The sequence below is a fragment of the Suillus paluster genome (assembly GCF_016628075.1).
Source record: "Suillus paluster strain FC165 chromosome Unknown EDB91scaffold_148, whole genome shotgun sequence".
In the NCBI taxonomy this organism is placed as follows: domain Eukaryota; kingdom Fungi; phylum Basidiomycota; class Agaricomycetes; order Boletales; family Suillaceae; genus Suillus; species Suillus paluster.
Window position 1 is genome coordinate 1 of NW_024537708.1, and position 14,216 is coordinate 14,216.

The 14,216-nt window shown below is 47.8% G+C and overlaps 5 protein-coding genes across 5 annotated transcripts; 1 reads left to right on the top strand and 4 right to left on the bottom strand.

The window, feature by feature from the left end:
* Positions 1-1,954: 1,954 nt before the first annotated feature.
* Positions 1,955-4,180, bottom strand: EDB91DRAFT_1255616 (uncharacterized protein; the record flags this gene model as incomplete). The annotated part of the gene is made up of 8 exons (XM_041324011.1): positions 1,955-2,595; positions 2,649-2,696; positions 2,750-2,913; positions 3,007-3,319; positions 3,385-3,538; positions 3,588-3,766; positions 3,825-3,987; positions 4,040-4,180. The coding sequence occupies 8 exons, from the start codon at positions 4,178-4,180 to the stop codon at positions 1,955-1,957; spliced, it is 1,803 nt and encodes a 600-aa protein (XP_041170049.1).
* A 2,455-nt stretch (positions 4,181-6,635) lies between these two features.
* EDB91DRAFT_1255617 (uncharacterized protein) lies at positions 6,636-8,052 on the bottom strand (the record flags this gene model as incomplete). Its single annotated transcript, XM_041324012.1, has 4 exons — positions 6,636-7,007; positions 7,045-7,354; positions 7,410-7,866; positions 7,935-8,052. The coding sequence occupies 4 exons, from the start codon at positions 8,050-8,052 to the stop codon at positions 6,636-6,638; spliced, it is 1,257 nt and encodes a 418-aa protein (XP_041170050.1).
* A 165-nt stretch (positions 8,053-8,217) lies between these two features.
* Positions 8,218-8,806, top strand: EDB91DRAFT_1172636 (uncharacterized protein). Its single transcript, XM_041320264.1, has 4 exons — positions 8,218-8,336; positions 8,389-8,430; positions 8,484-8,645; positions 8,697-8,806. Exons 1-3 carry the CDS (start codon positions 8,226-8,228, stop codon positions 8,631-8,633), a joined length of 303 nt encoding a protein of 100 aa, XP_041170051.1. The 5' UTR covers positions 8,218-8,225; the 3' UTR covers positions 8,634-8,645; positions 8,697-8,806.
* On the bottom strand, positions 8,795-10,176 carry EDB91DRAFT_1240095 (tryptophan synthase beta subunit-like PLP-dependent enzyme; the record flags this gene model as incomplete). The annotated part of the gene is made up of 4 exons (XM_041321960.1): positions 8,795-9,438; positions 9,493-9,665; positions 9,715-10,013; positions 10,069-10,176. The coding sequence occupies 4 exons, from the start codon at positions 10,174-10,176 to the stop codon at positions 8,795-8,797; spliced, it is 1,224 nt and encodes a 407-aa protein (XP_041170052.1).
* Positions 10,177-11,724: 1,548 nt separating this feature from the next.
* On the bottom strand, positions 11,725-12,396 carry EDB91DRAFT_164227 (uncharacterized protein). Its single transcript, XM_041326280.1, has 4 exons — positions 12,207-12,396; positions 11,973-12,154; positions 11,863-11,918; positions 11,725-11,786 (listed from the first exon to the last, which is right to left on the bottom strand). The coding sequence occupies exons 1-3, from the start codon at positions 12,308-12,310 to the stop codon at positions 11,914-11,916; spliced, it is 291 nt and encodes a 96-aa protein (XP_041170053.1). The 5' UTR covers positions 12,311-12,396; the 3' UTR covers positions 11,725-11,786; positions 11,863-11,913.
* Positions 12,397-14,216: the final 1,820 nt, after the last annotated feature.

Consider the following 14,216-nt stretch of genomic DNA (forward strand, 5'->3'; position numbering starts at 1 on the left):
TGGAAGTGCAGTAGTCCAGAGGCCCTGTATAATGTGAGTACTGAGAAGCATGAGGAAAAAAAATGACATACAGTATTTCTTCTCCAGGGGAGTTGTTGTTGCGTTGTTGGCAGCATTCACCTCCAGCGTTGCGCACGACAGTGACGAAGAAGGTTCAGAGCGGAGGAAAGCTCTGTCACGTGACTGGAACACAGCCGCACCTGTTTATGGCAGCTGTGTAGGATGAGTTCGAGGGAGAGAAGGAGAAGGTAGAGATAAGGGAGTGTGAGTGCAATACATTAATGTAAAGTCCAGTAAAGTGTGATTTTGAGTCAGTAAAGTGAGGAAAGTGCGGGACAGTGAGAAATACACGGTAAATTTTGTAAATTTTGTAAATTCCGAACTTCTGGGCAGGCTCCCTCCCTGCGGATGTGCCCGGTGCCACGTACTTGTAAATTTACATGCAAGCTCCCTCAAATCTATCATTTTCGTTCACATATGCTTGCCTATGTTTTACGAGTGTATTTTCTCGTGTTTCCGCTCTAGTTTTACTTAGCATTTCTCATAGACTGTAGATAGTACTAGTACTGCCACCAGGCGGCAATTCTCGAGTTCATCTTGGGCTAGAATAAGGCGTCACGTGACTTTTTAGGATTCCTTTTTTTTTTATAGAACGAATCTCAGACGAACCCCCTTTACAGAATTTACGTTAGCTAATCGTGAATTTTTCCAGATATCCTGACATACTGTGGAGAGCGGGGACAGAAACTCAAATGAAGCCACAGTACTGGGATTGGATGATATCGGGGAGAACTCTGGAGACATGGGGGATGAATACGACCTGATTGAGCCTGTAAGACTTTCTGTAGGAGCGGTGGCTGTAAAAATGGCGGATACAGCTTCCTCCTTGAACTTGCTGCCTACGGGGAGAGGCAAGGCAAGGCTAATCGGAGAAAGTGGTGGTGATTTTGGAAGGGGTGTTGGAGGTCGGTCGGTGTCCCTTGATTTCGAGAAGACACGTCCGAACAATAATTTGCGAACCATAAGCCTGGAAAAGCTTGGGTGTATATGCTAACAAAGTCAAGTTGAGAAAGCCCAGGAATGGGCGTCGAGGAAGGGCATCGAATCTTGATTATGAATCGAAAGGCACTAGACACATGTTGCGACAAAAATGGATGTGGACCACGGGATAGAATTAAAAGATGTTCAGCTGACTTTGGATGATGCTACTATGGATGGGTGCACTTCTCTACTATGACCTTGTTGACCCCAGGGTTTGCTTTGTGGATATCCAGCTTGTTCGGCTGATGCGGTGAAAGTGTCAAAGGAAGTAAATTTGCGCTGACCTACATATATCCAGCCATGTCACATTTGGGAAAATCATAGTGACCGCCGCAACTCCACGCGGTAAACTTTATAAACTCATCTCGGATTTGATCAGGAGGTTCTAAGTAGTACTCTATGGCGAAATGGCGAACCAGGCCTCAAGACCTCAAGCAGAGTGAAACACCAAAACAAAGGTGACGGACCATCCTCGGTGAGTCAAATGTATATGCTATCTAGACTCGAAGCGTTTGATGCATAGGTTAGGGTTCCAGCCTACCGCCAAACCGCCTGGCAATCCTACCATCCTCTATCAACCAACCAGGAACTTCCTGCCAGAGGCTGGTGGGATCAGCAAATGCGACGGAACTTTGGAAACTGATCTATGTCACTATTCTCTCAAAGTCACTGTATGATAGCTTTATGAAAAACAAAACAGACTGGTATTAACCAAATTGGACTTTTGTACAACAAATTATGAATCAATCTGCGTGAATCATGGAATGTCCATTGCCGACTCTTCACCAGTAGAAATACGGCGGCGCTTTGCAGCCATCTCCCGACCATCTTCCTGAGTATGAAATAGATGTTTCAGCATATCCAAGTCATGCTCCGCCATAATCTTCTCCCCATCCGACGCACCACCAGGACGTCAAATATCCTTCCGATTAACATACATAGGATAATGGGCCTTTTCGGTCAGTCCAGCCCAATTGAAATCGAGCAGCATGAAGTCTTTATTGTTGTCCCTCACAACGAAATTCATATCCCGAAGGTCGCCATGAACGTAGCCGTCAGCGTGTAACTTCTTGATAAGAGATGAGATGGCCTCCTTCAGCGGCTGGCGGTCCAAAACAGCCATCGCACTCAGCGATCGATATGAGCTAGGCCGTTGCGCAGAGCGACCATCATCAATATCAAGCACATCCATAACCACCATATTCCAGCCACCGGCTAAAGTGTTGTAGGCGATAAGTTTCGGAGCGTGCCCTTTTCCCGCACAGAAGTCGTGGGCCTCACGTGAATAGTGCCTGACGAACTTGATACATATCTTTCTCCCACTCCCAGCCACATCGCCGACCGTTTTCCCGAAGAAGATAAGTCGATCCCTGAGGCTCTGAGTTTCATCATACGAGAATTGCTGAATGTGATCTCCTGAATGGGTATAATCCCGAGGATAAGGACATCCTAGAGATGCATCTTCGTCTTCGAGGAGGGGAATTGGTTGGGAGTACAGCTTTCCGAGTTTCTCGGTGGCGATTTTCAGAGCTCCGAAAGTACGAGCCGCCATCACTTGCATAGGGAGGTCTGTTATATGACAAAACAGAGGAATGATGGGACATCACATTGGACCTTTTCGATGAAAACAGAGCCAGCAAAGCCAATGCAGGCGCCTAGTTGTGGTCAATAAAGCACTTTAGCAATGAATTTGATCAAATGAACTAACCGAACACAATGATATGGATGCATGGAATCACAGACCGGAGCCTCACTATCTCAATCTGCGAGTTTTCCATAAACTTCCGGTAGTGCAACATTGCCTCCGCGAATGGTTCGGCACCGCCGCTTCCGATCTCGTTCTTCCCCTCTATTATCACCTGCACAAACTGTCTGTTGGGGGACAAAAGATGTCCGTCTGTCATACATTTTGTCGAGCCAATCATAGAAGCCTCGAGTGGAATACCGTAGTTGCAGAGCAGTTACCTGAATACATTCATCCGCGTGAGCTCATCGGGATAGAAGGAGGACATATTTTCCGAAAGTTGCAAAACAAAGTCGTTATCGTAGGCAGTTGGTTGATAATTTTGACAATCATCCACGAATTCGGCGAAGATACGTTCAAGAAGAGTAACTGGAAGAGAGTCCGCGGCTCTGCGAGGACGATTGCAAAGGTACTCTTCCTTCTCCTGTGTTGCAGAGAATGTGGCCAATTTTGCACCAGCTGACGGAGGACCTGTGCTCTTCTGGAGATAAGTCAATCGTCGACCAACAACTGAAATCTGTGGCACCACAGGAACTAAGAACCAGACGCGGTGCTGATCAGTGTTCAAGGAATGGGTGGCAAACTGACAAACAACTCACCTGTATGCGGCGATTGGACAACAATATGCAGGTGTTCTTCGTCGGGTCGATATTTAAAAACTTTGAGCAATTTAGTCACAGGTGATAAGAATTGCTCTGGTGTAAGATTGTCAAGACAGTATTTGAGCGTCTCGTTGACAGGCAGGTTGACCTTCTAAAGTATCAGAACATCAGCATCCAATCGTAGGCATCAGATGACTCACCTGCTGTAGCTTGAGTCTATGAGCGGCAATATCATCAAATTCTGGCCTCTTCTTTTCCTTGATCAAGTATTTAAGGTCCGCGACGTTCTCCGTGTCTCGAATGTAGACCGAGAAGATATTGTTGCGATGTTCGCGCAACACAAGGCAGTTGAGCTTAAGGTGGAGCGGTCTAGAAGACCCTAATCAAACCGCCATCAGTATGGATGGAAAGAGTGGCAATATTGACAGACAACTCACCGGCAGGCTCAGGTGGCTTTTGAACTTGGACAACGATATGCAGGCGTTCTTTGATGTGTCGATCGTCGAACAGGTTGGACAATTGAGTCACAGATGGTAAGAATTGCTCTGGTGTAAGATTGTCAAGACAGTCTTTGAGCGTCTCGTCGACAGGCAGGTTGACCTTCCAAAGTATCAGATCATCAGCATCCAATCGTAGGCATCAGATGACTCACCTGCTGTAGCTGGAGTCTATGAGCGGCAATATCATCAAATTCCGGCTTCTTCTTTTCCTTGATCAAGTCTTTAAGGTCCCCGACGGTCTGCGTGTCTCGAATGTCGACCGGGAAGATATGGTCGTGATTTTCGCCCAACATAAGGCACCGAAGTTTGTAGTTGGACTCCATCTGATATTGGGAACAAGAGTAATAGGTCGAACAGTGACCACTGCGTAGCGAGCTAGAACAACACAAGCAGCCACTCCCAGCTTCGTCTATCGCATCTATATCGAAGGTCAGACAAACAGTGGTTGGGCTGGGACCGAGCATCAGCTCGGTTCGAACGCTGGCGAGATCGCCGCTGGGTGGGCGGGAAAACTCGACATGCGGGCTGATTGAATGACCATTAAAAACGATATATTGATATACTATGCTAGTAGCGGGTATTCGTGTACGGGTATTCGAATATATAAACAAAGTACGAGGCAAATATTATGACGAGATTGCATTAAATTCTGGGAATGGAGGGCGAGCGAAAATATGCGAGCGAGCGAGATAATTGTGGAAACGAGCGAGCGGGCTGTATGATGCAGCGATGAAGAAAATGAGAGGAAGAGGAAATGCTTGAAAGTTTCAAGCTAGCAAACATGCACCAGGCAATTTTTTTTGCGTTGTTTTGATCATGACCGTCTCACTATTCCATTTCCCCGGGTCCGTCACGGTGTTGCCTTCCCATGGGCCCCACTCACGTCGCGTGCGTTTTTGGAGCCCTCTCAACTTCTATGTAAGCGGCATTCCAGCTCCCAGACCCATCACTGCAGTGCACTGGACAACACGTCTTGCATGAATTTGAGTGTGCCCATCGTGTGCCTGCTTTATCAACATTATCCGAGAGCAAAGCAAGTAAGGACTTCGACGCTGTCTGGAATGACAATCGTTGTCCAACACGTATCTGCACAGGCAATGGGCAGCAGCGAGCCAATCTGCCCGGATTACGATAAGTTAGTCCTCCAAAATCTCATTTCCCTCTCTTTCCTATCCGAGCACGACGAGTCTTGAGATCTTGTTCGATGCTGTCTGCTTCTATCTGTGGTGGCACGAGGCATACACACGATGATGGTAGTTACCTTGTCCAGTTTTGTGCTACATGCGAATGAACGGCTGACTGGAGGCTTTCCATCCCTTCTCGAATAATCTATCGTCGAATACTAGTCGCGAGTCTCCGGTTTGAGTGTCCTACATATAAAAATGTCGTTTGGACTGCACCTCTCTGAGGTAATTTTTCCATTCTGTCACACATATTTATGATGGTCGGTTGACGGTGAACTTCGATGAACAGATCGTAACGAATCGTATTGGCGTTGCACCATGTCCAACTTGTCTGTCTCGCCCGAGGTGAGTAAATGTTTTGCCGTAGTTGGGATGCCGAAGTTCACCTAATAACTTGATCGTTTCTCATTGGCGATCTCGATAATACTGCTAAACACATCTCTGCATCGTACAGCCTGAGGTAATGTTTCCACTGTGTTACAGATATTGGGGACGGTTCATTGACGATGAACCTCGATGAATAGATCGTAATGAATCGTATTGGTGTATACCCTCAAGTTCAATGACAGCATTTCCATCTGCTAGCCAAAACCGCTCATGCTTTTGAAGTTGCTCAGCAAGGTTGTCGGCTCGTGCGCGTTCAGTTCTTTTTTTTTGCGGGCTCGGGCCCTGGCGTAAGCTGGCGTTTGCGCATTGTGCTCTGGGCTGGGTCGCGTGAAGCGGCGGGAACTAAAGTCGCGTGAGTAGTGCACATATGTAGGAGCATTGTTCGCTGGTTTGCGTTCTATGAGTCTTACCTGCGTCGGAGCTTTCAGGGCTACTCCAACGGAGAGGCCGAGCGCTGGATCACGTTCCTCGAGACTTCTGAATCTCCCGGATTGCTTTGGAGATTATGTATATTTTCATCCCCTCGTCGTGCCATGTTGATCTACGGTCTGCGGTCGCCCTTCAAGCTTCAGGTCGGGAGAAGATGAGTGCAGTGATCAAACCGGGTTTGACTTAGCAGACGAGATAAGTAATTAGTTACGATGGGGCTAATCAATCGCAGGATGGAAAGTCGCGCGATCGTGTCTGACTAGCGCTAGTACTTACTCCTATTTTGTGATAGCCATCATGTCAATGGTAATAACCGCATACCAGTGATAAATCGATGACATGTCAACATAAGATATATGATAGACGGTTACCCTCAAGACGCGGGACCTAGTTACTCAGCGAGACTATGCATCAACTTGGTATCTTTCAGTTTGTTCTGCGAAGAAGAATCATCAATCTCAGAGATGATGTTCTGATATGACCAGCATTACTACTGCGGCCTGCCGTAGGAGTAGGGGACTGGCGCAGCCAAGCGCCGCTACGATATTAATAAGTGTAATAAAACTTGTAGACTAAATTTCAGAACCTGTACCACAAAGAATCCTGGACTGCCATGAACGCTGGCCCCGCGCAACTCTAGCGAGATAAAATGGTGCGCGATGCTTCTTGTCTGAGTGAAAACTTGAATTATTGGGGGAGCAAGAAACCTTGCGAGTGAGGTAACTTACTGCAACATCCGATCTGCTGGTCAATCTTCCTTCAAATACTCGTCGATCTTCTCCCAAATACTCTTCTGCACTGTACGCCAATCAGCCCGCATTGCATCCTTACAATCTCTGCACCACTCATTCGTCCACTGAAGGTTTATTAAAGCTTCTAGTCCGCACAGTGGGTCGTGCTGATACAAGGTGAAAATATCTGAGTCGTACACGAGCCGAATCCACGCCTCGCGTCTCACAGTCTCCAAAAGGCACTTGCTAGCCACACTAGCAGGGGAGGTAGAGCCGAGTGGAGGTTTCTTGTCAGTATTTTCCGAAAGACCTGAGGTTCCTTTGGCATTCCCGGATAGTGCACCACGGAGGTTTTGGCAGACTAGATGAGGATCCTCGCGCACAACTACCTTTAGCCATATGTCACTCAGATACTCTCATCCGTACAAGGCGCAGCATGTCCGCATGGCTGATTTGCTCTGGTTCCTTGAGTTCGTTCAGACCGAATCCGGGTGTCCTTGCCATATCGTAGAATGCAGGCTTCAACAGCCCATCAATGTTGCACATTCGTGCAAGGGCAACCACCTCCGAAGCATCGCGGCGCGGCACTGGGTTGGCAGATAGTTCTTTAAGGTTGGATGGCCAGAAAGCTTCTAGCTCCTTCACGAGCCATTCAAAGTCGGAGTCAAAACCAAGCCATGACGCCGCGCGAATGAGGGACATCAGAATGAGAGGTTCGATGGTGTTGCGGTAATTCCTAACCCATTCGTTAGCCAGCACAATACAAGGTCCAGATGTGAGTAGATACTTACCCAGGGTTTTCATATAGCAAAAGCAGCGCCTCAAAATCTACTGCTTTGAGATTGAATCGACACTCACTTGGTTCAAGTGTAATCACTTCAAGTTTAATACCTTTCTTGGCGAGCAGACCTGCAATGTTTTTTGAATGCTGCGCAAGCCACGATTGATGCACCCTGAAGCGGATACTGTCGAATTCAAGGATACAATTTCCGTCTGGTAGCCAAAACCGTTCATGATTGCGAGGAACATGGGTTTCGGTTCGTGCACGTTTGGCCGCTTGCTTTGTGGGCTCGAGCTCTGGGGTAAGTTGGCGTTTCTGCTGTTTGCTCTGTAGTGGGAAAGGAGGGTCGACTGGGGCAGCCCGAGAGGCTGGAGGTTGCGTAAACAGATCAAATATGGAGGAGCATTGTTTGCTTTGCTGTTTGCTCTGTAGTGGGAAAGGAGGGTCGACTGGGGCAGCCCGAGAGGCTGGAAGTTGCGTAAGCAGGCCAAATATGTAGGAACATTATTTGCTTGTTCGCTTGTTCAAGTCTTACCTACATGGGAGGTATCAGGACGACCAACTCCAAGAGGAAACCGATCGATGCTGGGACGCGTTCCTCGGGGCTTCCGCTGGACTTGGTTCTGTTCATCTTCACCCTCTTTCCGCGCCATGTTCGTTCCAGTCTGTGGTCACCCTGTAGGTCTGTAGAAGATGCTCCAGTGAGTTTGAACTAGCGGACAATACGAGTAGGAAGTTGGAACGCGACTTTTTTTGAGTCACGTGATCGTTTCTATGTGACAGTAAATTGGGAGTAAACGCACATCCCCTGCATTAAACATTTGCCATGGGTGGTCCAAATCTTGAAGTTTTTAAATTTGGTCTATACTTGTTCGTTCCCGTCATGGCCTTGCTTCATTTCGGTGATCCTGCTTGGTACCATCACCACGTCCTTCCCGTGGGTCCAACTTTTGCTTGTAGACGAATCCATCATTGACAATTATCACCAGTATAAGGATCATCTATTCCCGGCCTCGGATAGGACACACAGCGTGAGTTTTCTTGGCTTAATGTGATGCTCTCAGTGCGTTTACGACCCATGCAGAAAATACCAACAGATCAAACTGCCGTCCGAGAAGAGTTGGCAAGAATAAAGGCGGGAAAACTTGCGCGACGAATGGAGCGGGAGAAAGAACTTCAAACTCAGTCAGAAGTAGTTGTGCAGAGTTCAAACGGGTGGTTCAAATGGTGGTAGTGCATGGTAGTGGTATGTCGTCTGAAGTTCTCATTACGCGTGGCATTTACAAGTCACTTGTAGTTGGTAGGTTTCCCTTGCTTCTTCCCAAATGCATGCATTTACTTCATCCGGGCTCTCCGTATTGTATCAATGTATCTGTTTCAATCCATGTTCCAGTCTCATTGCTTAGGCACCTGAATCTCTTCACCGTCAATTTGCACGCGCCAAGAGTTTTCCACCTGTGCCGCCGCGACAATCTCTTCGAATTCCCTCATCTCCTCAAAAGAGATTTTGACTCCACCGCATACAACGAAAACGAGGCACTTCTCCTTCCTCTCTTCTGGAGAAAGCGCCGAAAACTTTGGCCCGAGGATGTGCGAGAGAAACTCGCGGTTGTATCCAGGAGTCAAAGTTGTCGAACAAGCGAGTTCCGTCAGCATTTTGTGATCGTCTGGCAAAGTGGTTATTGCGTTAGCATAGCGTTTAACATCGCACGGAGACTCACCTCCAAATAATCTTGCAGTGCGCATGGCCATCTCATCTGAGACGCACACGCATTTTATTCCTCCAGCACGATCGACTGCCATTCTAACCACGCCAGCAGCTGGTGAGGTCGCACCGAGAGATGCGGCTCGCGATTTCAGTGATTTCATGTGCGGTATAGCAACGTTGTATTCACCGACGATTTCAATGGTATAGGGAGAACTGTCCTCTACTTCAGTGGAGGGTATGATAGGGACCTTGGAAGTGAAGTCCTGGGTATTGATGGCGATGGCGTTGTAGAAGCAGTTGGAGCCAGTAGTTTCGAGCGCCACGATCGGCACTTTCATCAAGTGCGACTTAGAGGCGTGGGTGTGCGGTTCAGAATTTCAATTACCTTCATCCCACCCGACGTTCTTGCAACCTTGTATGATGCCTCCGATAAGGCCTCCCCCACCGACACTGCAGAATATGGCATCTGGTTGCCTCGGAAGTTGTTTCTGCATCTCGGTCACCATGGACGAATGTCCATCCCAGCATACCGGCGAGTCATATGCTGGCACCAGAACGCTAAGATGGGGTTAGATCGCTGTAAGTGGTAGGTGAGTCTTCCACTCACCCATTTATCTCCTTCTTCACGGCATCTCGGAGCGCGGCCAGTGTTTGGGAGTAGACCTCCCCAATTGTTACAACGTCTGCACCATGCTTTCGGAGAGCCTGTTGCGTTTCGTTACTTATATTGATTGGAAGGAACACCGTGCATTTCACTCCCAAAGCACGTGCTGCAACTGCCGCAGCCAGACCTGCATTTCCGCCCGAGGCAATCATCAGATGCACCGAGGGGCCATGTTTCTCCTTGCATTGTTGCGCGAATTTAGAGATGCCTCGATATTTGAACGATTGGGAAGGTTGTAAATTCTGTACGAGGTGCGCCTGTTCGATGAGTCACACGTGGTCCAAATGTCTATCGCACCTCAAGCTTCAGATAGGCAGAACATCCGATGATATCCGAAATATGGCTGGAATAGACCAATGGTGTTTCCGTCCACAAGTTGTCCGACTGTGCGGCTCTAATGCTCATCTCACTTGATGCTGGTGGTTGTTTATAAGCTTTCCGAAGCGCCGGTCTTTCGTCTTTGTGGCATGTCTGCGAAGAACCCTGCTGTATTTGGTTATCTACACTCGATCTATGCTACAAATATCTCAGGTTCGAACCATCTCAGCATCATTTGAGTGAAAAGAAGATCGAGATGGCTCAAGTGCAGAGTAAGCAAGAAAGGAAGAGACGACGGAGGAAAGAAGGAAACAGTGGTTCAATCAGATCAATGTTTGTGATCTCAATTCCAGTGATCACGGGTACAATTTTCCCATCACGGCCATCTTTCAGGGTCTAGGCCAACTGAGCAACTTGACCATCACACGACCTCCTGTGACACTTCGTGACATTAATGTACATCAGTGATCAGACCAATGGGTGAAAACACCGCCTACCCTTCCCGAAATGCACCAAGCTGGTGATGATCACGAAGTTGAGCAAGAAGGGGAAAAGTAACTCGAGGGTTGTACACTGAGATAGAGTGAGATAGGCTCATGTGTCAAGATGAATTCCTCATCATGCTGCGTCGAAGCTAGTTCTCGATACATATTACGTTTACAACAGCCAATCAACCACCGAGTTGGGTCGCCGGGATAGCCTTTCCCTGGCCTCAGTTGCACGTACTTATTAGCAGATAAAAAGGCAGGTCGTTAATTAATGTATCATATAACAGTTGAGCTGACTTGTCACGCTAGCATAGGGTAGCATCTGGTAGCATCCTTTCAATTCCTTTGTGCTGTCGAACAAATGTCGTGGTCGTTGATGCCCGGGTTGTCTCTTGCGTCCAGAAGAGGCCTGGTTAGAATCATCGAGCAACGACTAGTTTCGTTGACAACATTTACATCTGCACGTACCCTGCACGAGAAGGATACCAGCCAGAACCATGGTTTCGATCAGCCTGTCAGAACACAGCATGAGCCAGGCAGATTAAGTATATTGACTTCGAACTTACCTATTCCAACTCAGATCCAAGCAAGGTTGTTGACATAAGTATTAATGCCATGCGGTGTCTGGGTTACTGCTTGAGTTGTGCAGGGCCCAGGCTGCAACGTTGATCATGAGTGGCACTCACAGTGCACGCAATTCCGACATTGCAAGGCGTTCTAACGGCACCGAACCACTTGATTTGATTTCCGGGAAATCGAGGCTGGATAGTGGTCCACCGTGATTCACGGGTAACATCCTGTAACATCCAATAGCGGAGCAACGTCGGCTTCTATTGATTCCTACATATAGTAGGACTAGTGTGTGGGGCAGGGTCCGGGGGAACGCGTCGAACTGCGATGAGCGGCACGTTGGATTATGTAGTATTCGAGCCGCGGATCTTTTGGAGAACCCTGATTGAGTCTGGCACGAATTTCATCTTGTTTCATTAGGCTGAAGCACGAGTACCAACACCGGAGTCCAAGATATCCTGCATTCTTGAGCTCGTCTCAATCTTTTAGTCTTTGACTTGGCAGATCCGGTCAACGTTCTGTCACCCATAACAGTTACAGGCAACCGGTGAACATTCATATGGCCGAGGGAATCTTGTATGATAGCAGGCTATAGCTACTTAATGTTAATGGACATCGTAGGCAATGGTGACACCGCGACTGGCAATGAAAAAGAATCATTAATCAGGTTGCGCAATGTGCATACGTGGTAAGCCGTCAATGCATAGCAACTAACCTTTTGAAGATGATCGAAATCATACGTTTTTTTTTGACAGATATGATAGGCCTATGCTACATCCATCGTATCTGTCAACGGAGAGGTCAACGCATCCGAATAGATCCTACATCCTAGTACCGGCAGTGCTGGTAGTTCCAGATACTTGGCGCAAGTTGTGGACGGTGGATTCGTGTTTTGGATGTACGGGCGTCGCGGTGTCGGAGGTTGCAAATGTTGGTTTCTCGAGTTAGAAACCTCTATCCGTTGGAGGGTCGGTCGAAGTGCGGGACGCCGTCCTGCAAGGTATAAACTTTATATGAGTTTATCAAATCAAAGTTGATCCAATACTGAATACTTCTCACCTCTCGCAAGTAGCGTCTGGACTATGCAAACGCGTTACGATGCATGCAACATGAAAGCACAAAAGCAAGTTCAGATTCAATTCCAACCTAGACCATTCTGGCATTTTCCCCAGCTTAAGGGACGTTCCTGAGACTAGGGCGGGACTCAGGCTCCAACGACGGGATTTTCACTCTCGCATCAACGGAGGTTCAGTACCGTCTCCGTCCCATTACCGCCAGGAACGTACGACAATTGATTATTGCGACCCTCCAACCACGGTATCACTTAGTAGGGTACTAGTAAGTACCTGTCGTATCGTCGATTTGATATTTCAAGCACAAAAAGACACGATGAATTCGGGCGGTGGCGCGGTAAACGCCGCTTGTCCATTGACATTCAATGAGCATTTGTTTTTTTCGAGCAGAACATTTTTTTTTCTGTTCTAGACAGTCTAAAGCTAACGATGAAAGGACAGCCTGTGAACGGGTTGGCAATGTCATAGATGAGCGCGCGCTCGACCCTCCCTGAGTCCGCCCGGGCGATGATGCAATTTATCAGAGTTGCGATTGGCTATGCATGTATGTCGAATTTCAAAATGAACAAATCAAGATCTAACGTTTACATTCATCATTCAGGTAAAGTAAAAAGCCAAGGAGGAGCGGGGTTTGTCACCCGAGGAGGCTATCGCTCTACTGGGGAATAGGGAATAGGGAAGGAAGTATTCAAGCTTCGAGGAACCACACCTGGTCGGAAACATTTCCCTCCGGGATTAAAGCTCGAACGGACGGGTTGAAATTTGGTATCGAGTCGGTTTTGCAACTATGCCATTTCTGAACGTCCGGGCCCCCCTCGCGCAGATACTACTCCGATACCAGACACTAGGTTCTGATATCACCCAGACGTAATCTCTCCCGATGCGTCTGTCCAATCATATGAAGATCTAGATACAAGGCAAGGGAAACACTGTTAGTATTAGTTTTTCTTGATTCAGTCACGTGTAATTTGACGCGTCAACGATAGTTTGTGTCCCACACACGGCCGCGCGGTACATGTTGTCTTCTTTTATTGTCAGAATGATCCTTCCGTGTCATAGATGATCCGCGTTGTGTTATGGCATTGTGCGCGTATCTGAGGATGCGAGGTCTCTTGCAGCGACAATAAAACATCCCATGACCATTGACGGAGTTTACTTGCACAGACTCATACGTTGAGACAGCCTAAGCTGCGGCGAAACGCGTAGATGGTGGATATGACCCGCAATCTATCGCGTATACCACATCATGATCTTGGCGCTCCGTGGAATATAACATATATTCAGAATTAAACCCAGCCTGGGTATCCAATGCAAAGTTTTCGTCACTCTCGCGCGCTCTTTCAAGAAGGAAGCATCCGATGTCATGATTAGCTGAGTGACGTTCGGACTTACGACAGTTGCGGGCGATGCTTACTGGTTCCAAGGGGGGCTGGACCTCTTGGCTTGGCGTGGCGTGGTTATTGTCCGCATGAAAGCCTATACATAGCATTGCTAGGTTGGCTGGGCGGAATGGCTCGGATGGGCTTTTGACATTTTCTCGCCGAGAGTTGTGATGTATGTTGACGTTCATTATTATTTTTTCTGTGTATTGATGCGATGTGATGCGATTCTGTTCCGTGGTTTACGTGATAAGCTTTGATGTAGGTTTGACACTCACGACAGGTCAGCGAATATATTGTGGGTAGAAGGAGCGGGAGCGGGAGCCTCCCTTCTCCGATATTGTCTGGGATATCCGCAAGCTATTCATGTGGTTAATCTCGACAATACCTTCCACTTGCATCTGTGCAAATTCTATTTTGAAGTGCGGGGTACGTAAGTTAGGTTGATTTCCCAGGCACTTGTTTTCGTAAGCGTCGATCGTTAGTTTTAGTTTTGTTGTGTCCGAGAGAAACTTTGCAGACGCCTAGCCCCTTGGGGGAGGGTTCCCTGGGTTATGTGCCTCGCGGAATGGGTAATGAAGAGTGAATAGTGATCGGGAAGAGGTCAGCTGTGCTGA

What these genes read in the sequence shown, in the direction of transcription:
- EDB91DRAFT_1172636 (XM_041320264.1), top strand. Translation starts at nt 8,226, where the DNA reads ATGGGTGGTCCAAATCTTGAAGTTTTTAAATTTGGTCTATACTTGTTC. An exon ending in ACCATCACCACGTCCTTCCC is followed by an intron (nt 8,337 to 8,388) that starts GTGGGTCCAACT and finishes AATTATCACCAG; the next exon opens with TATAAGGATCATCTATTCCC. An exon ending in CCTCGGATAGGACACACAGC is followed by an intron (nt 8,431 to 8,483) that starts GTGAGTTTTCTT and finishes CGACCCATGCAG; the next exon opens with AAAATACCAACAGATCAAAC.
- EDB91DRAFT_164227 (XM_041326280.1), bottom strand. Translation starts at nt 12,310, where the DNA reads ATGCCAGAATGGTCTAGGTTGGAATTGAATCTGAACTTGCTTTTGTGC. An exon ending in CCAGACGCTACTTGCGAGAG is followed by an intron (nt 12,155 to 12,206) that starts GTGAGAAGTATT and finishes ACTCATATAAAG; the next exon opens with TTTATACCTTGCAGGACGGC.